General features: G+C 45.3%; 1 protein-coding gene across 1 annotated transcript; it reads right to left on the bottom strand.

Moving 5' to 3' along the window:
* Positions 1-222: 222 nt before the first annotated feature.
* Positions 223-999, bottom strand: SF3B5 (splicing factor 3b subunit 5). The gene has a single exon (XM_081094448.1). It carries the CDS (start codon positions 815-817, stop codon positions 557-559), a length of 261 nt encoding a protein of 86 aa, XP_080950574.1. The 5' UTR covers positions 818-999; the 3' UTR covers positions 223-556.
* Between the last annotated feature and the right edge of the window lie 2,725 nt (positions 1,000-3,724).

Genomic DNA, 3,724 nt, shown 5'->3' with positions numbered 1-3,724 from the left:
ACCTCAATACTGAAGGCATTACGGGCCTGCAAAGGGCTCCTGGGAGAAGTCAGGGTGGGATCATTTTTTAAGGCTGTGCAGGGCGGATTTAAGTGTCAGGCAGAGAACGCTGGCCCCGCGCCCACACCCCTGCCCACGTTTCCGGTTCGGGCTCCCAAGAAACGGAGTCCCCGGAACCCTCCCTGGACCCCTCCACCCGAACACAAGCAGCCCACACCAAGAGACTGAACATTTTCTGAACTTTATGGAAAAACCAACAGCGACGATCAACGGGCTAAAAGCGAGCCTCCCTCTTCCGTCTCACTCCAGTGCCGTCTCCCCTGACGCTCGCTGGCTTCAGGGTCGCCAAGGTCACAGTTCTCAGGGCCCCAGCGCTGTGTTCCGAGGGTCCACACGCAGGCAGGTCAGGACAGGCGCCGGGAGGAAGCACGTGTGTACGGGGAGCCGCCGGAGGCGCGCAGAACCGGCCCCCCGGGGTCAGGGCGCGCGGGAGGGACGGCACACGCACACCGGAGGAACACGGGTGCTCTCCCGCACAGCGCGGGCCGGCGGGGCCTCAGTTCTCCTCGGGCTTGTCGGCCGGCGGTCCGCAGGGCTGCAGCATCTTCTCCATCAAGTTGAAGCGGACTCGAGCTTTGCTCTCGTTCTCCGCAATGGCGAAGTAGTTGAGGAGGTCGAAGTGGCCCATGTAGGAGCAGTAGGAGTCGCGGTGCTGGTTCACCAGCCATTCCCACTTGGTGGTGTCGGCGTGGCCCGTGCCGATGTACTTGGACTGCAGGTGCTCCAGCTGGCTGTGGATGGTGTAGCGGTCCGTCATCTCGCCGCTTTCCTCGTCGCTCCCAGGTCAGAGGCCGCGGCGACAGGGAACCGTCCCAGAAAGCCACGCCGGAGAGGGACCGCTCCGCCGAACCTCCGGGCCGGTGCTGTCGCGGGCGAATGACGTCTCCGCGACGAAGCTGCGCGTATTCGCGGTTCTAGGACTCGGAGTCGGAAGCGGAAGTGTATTCTGTCCCGTGATTGGAGCTGCCTAGGCGACGCTATAAGTCGGCCGCCCCTATCGAGAGCCCCACCCGCTTTCGGAGAGCGTTGCACGATGGTCCGCTTAGTGGCCCTTTTTCTTACAGGGAGGGTTGCATGCTGGGACTTGTAGTCCCCGAAGCCTCCTGCGTGCAAACTTCTAGGAGCCCTCGCGGCTTTTTAAGAGGCCTTGGGCGGCCTAATGGGAGGGGGTGGTCGAGATGGTTTGCGTCCTTAGGCGGTTTGGGGCCGACGGAAAAGGGGAAACTCAAGTGGGACATAATAGGCAACTTGGAAAATGAACTTGGTGTAATTTTGATTTGGGGGCTAACGTGGCTGCACGGTAGCCCCTTCACGATTAGAGGTCGATTATTATCCTGAGGTCCGGAGAACCGAGTTCTGGTCCTTACCAGTCGTGCACAGTGGAAGTTCTGTCAACGCTTGCAGGGCCGCCGTTTCCTGCCTTTAGAACAAAGTATAGCACCAGTTCCCACACGTCCGGCGCCCACATCAAGCCCCCTTCCTCGCTAGCTTCTAATTTTGATACCCTCCCTCCAGCTCGTCACTCCACCCGCCGCGCCAGCCTGTGCTTCTCCACATCCCGTGCTGCTCGCCTCTCAGGTTCTCTGCACAGACTGTTCCCTCTGCTTGGGATGCCTTTGCACCCTTGGCAGGCACTTCTCCCTTAAGTCAGCTCAAAAGCATCTCCTTGAAATCGGCTTTGGCTACCCCCGACAGATGCACATTCCCCTTCCTCTTTGCAACGTGTCTGTCTTCTCTTCGTTATTATCCCTTTATATCCTATATATTTCATTCTTTTGTTTTTCTTTTTTGGTTTAGCAACTTCCTCACTCGAATACAAATTGCTTGAGAAAGTTTACTTTTTTGATATCTTTTATCATATGCTTCTTGTATGATATCCTCATAGTCTGGCAGAGATTGTATTCTCAAAAGACATTTGACAATGGATCAACAACTGTATGACAGCCAAATGGAAAGAACTCTTTACTGGGAGTAAGATAACTTGAAAACAGTTTTTAAAGTTGTAAACTATAGTTAATACTGTATTGAATATTGGAAATTTTCTAAGTGTAGATTTCAGGCGTTCTCACCACACACACAAAGGGTAACTATGTGAGGAAATGGATATGTTAATTACCTTAACTGGAGTAATCATTTTATTATGTTGCACATTTTAAGGATAAACAATTTTTAATTTTAAAAGAGGAAAAAAGAAAACAAAAAATATTCCTTATGAGATCAAATGTACCAAAAATGAAAAAAAAAACCGCCCGCACGTTTTATTCTTCAGATTAAACCTTGTTATAACAAACATTTCATTCCTAAAACGTAGGGACTATTATAAGGCATACCTATGGATTCACCGTCCAAATATATCAAACCTTGCTATTTTGCCATTTTTGTTTCCAACTTTTTTTGTTTTGGGTTTTTAAAGAAGCAAAACTATGGAAACAAAATGGAAGTTCTCTGTGTTCCCCTCCCTAATCTATTCACTTCAAGATACTATCTTGAATTTAGAGTTAATTATTTCCGAGCCCAGTGTTTTTGTTTTTTGTTTTTGTTTTATTGCTGAGAGTTTGTGCATCCATACACAATAGTGTTATTGTTATGCACATTTTAAAGCAGGGATGGGGAACCTTTTTTTCTGCTATGGGCTATTTGGATATTTATAACATTATTCTTGGGCCATATAAAATTCTCAAATTAAAAATTATTTGATCATACATTTGATCAAACATTTCTTTAACTCACCCCTAATGTCTTGGCAGGGCCAGACCAAAGGATTTCTTGGGGCTTGTACGGCCCTTTGGATCCCCAACCCTGTTTTAAAGCTTTATATAAATGACACCTTATATAAAAGTTTTATATAAATGTTATGTGTAGTTATGAAAGTTGCTTTTTCCCTCCCAAAACATGGTGTCTTCAGACATTTAAAAAGTTTTCAAATCTGATGGGTTGAATGAATTTCATTGTGCCTTTAATTTGCATATCTTTGCTTACTAGGGAGACTCTTTTTTTATGTGAAAAAGCTCATGTGTTAGTATTTATTTATTTAAAATTTATATTGTGTTTTTTAAAATAATTTTTTATTGTTGAAAGTATTACATATGTCCCCCTTCCCCCCTATTAACCCCCCCCCCACTCCTGCAGAGTATCTTTTTAATGTGTTTATTTCTGCTCTGTGCATATTCATATTCTTTGCCCATTTTTAATTGAAATTTGGGTTTTTTAAGTAATTTTTTAGAAGATATTTGTATAGTCAGTTTATTAGTCTTGTCAATTATGAAGCAATCACAATCTTTTATTTTATTTTATTATTATTTTTAAATCTTATATCTCCTTAGGAAACATAGCACTATTGTTTATTATATCCTATGGATAAACAACTGTATGACAGCCAAATGGAAAGAACTCTTTACTGGGAGAAAGATAACTCTAAAACAGTCTGTTATATCCTATGGAGAACTTCAATCTTAGGCCACAGCATTAAGAGCTCCTGGTTTTGGTCCCACAAGCTCTCTTTGAAATGACCCATATGAAAATCTTTTTCTAGTCTTCGGCTCATCTTTACCCTTTCTTTATGGCATAATTTGTTGTACAGAAGTCAACTTTAAAGCAGTCAGATGTGTCATCCTTCCTTCATGTTTTGTGGTTTTTGCATTTGGTTTAAAAAAATAAAATCAAG

Source organism: Myotis nattereri, assembly GCF_964212035.1.
Source record: "Myotis nattereri genome assembly, chromosome: 6".
Classification (NCBI taxonomy): Eukaryota; Metazoa; Chordata; class Mammalia; order Chiroptera; family Vespertilionidae; genus Myotis; species Myotis nattereri.
This window is presented reverse-complemented; position numbering and strand designations above follow the sequence as displayed.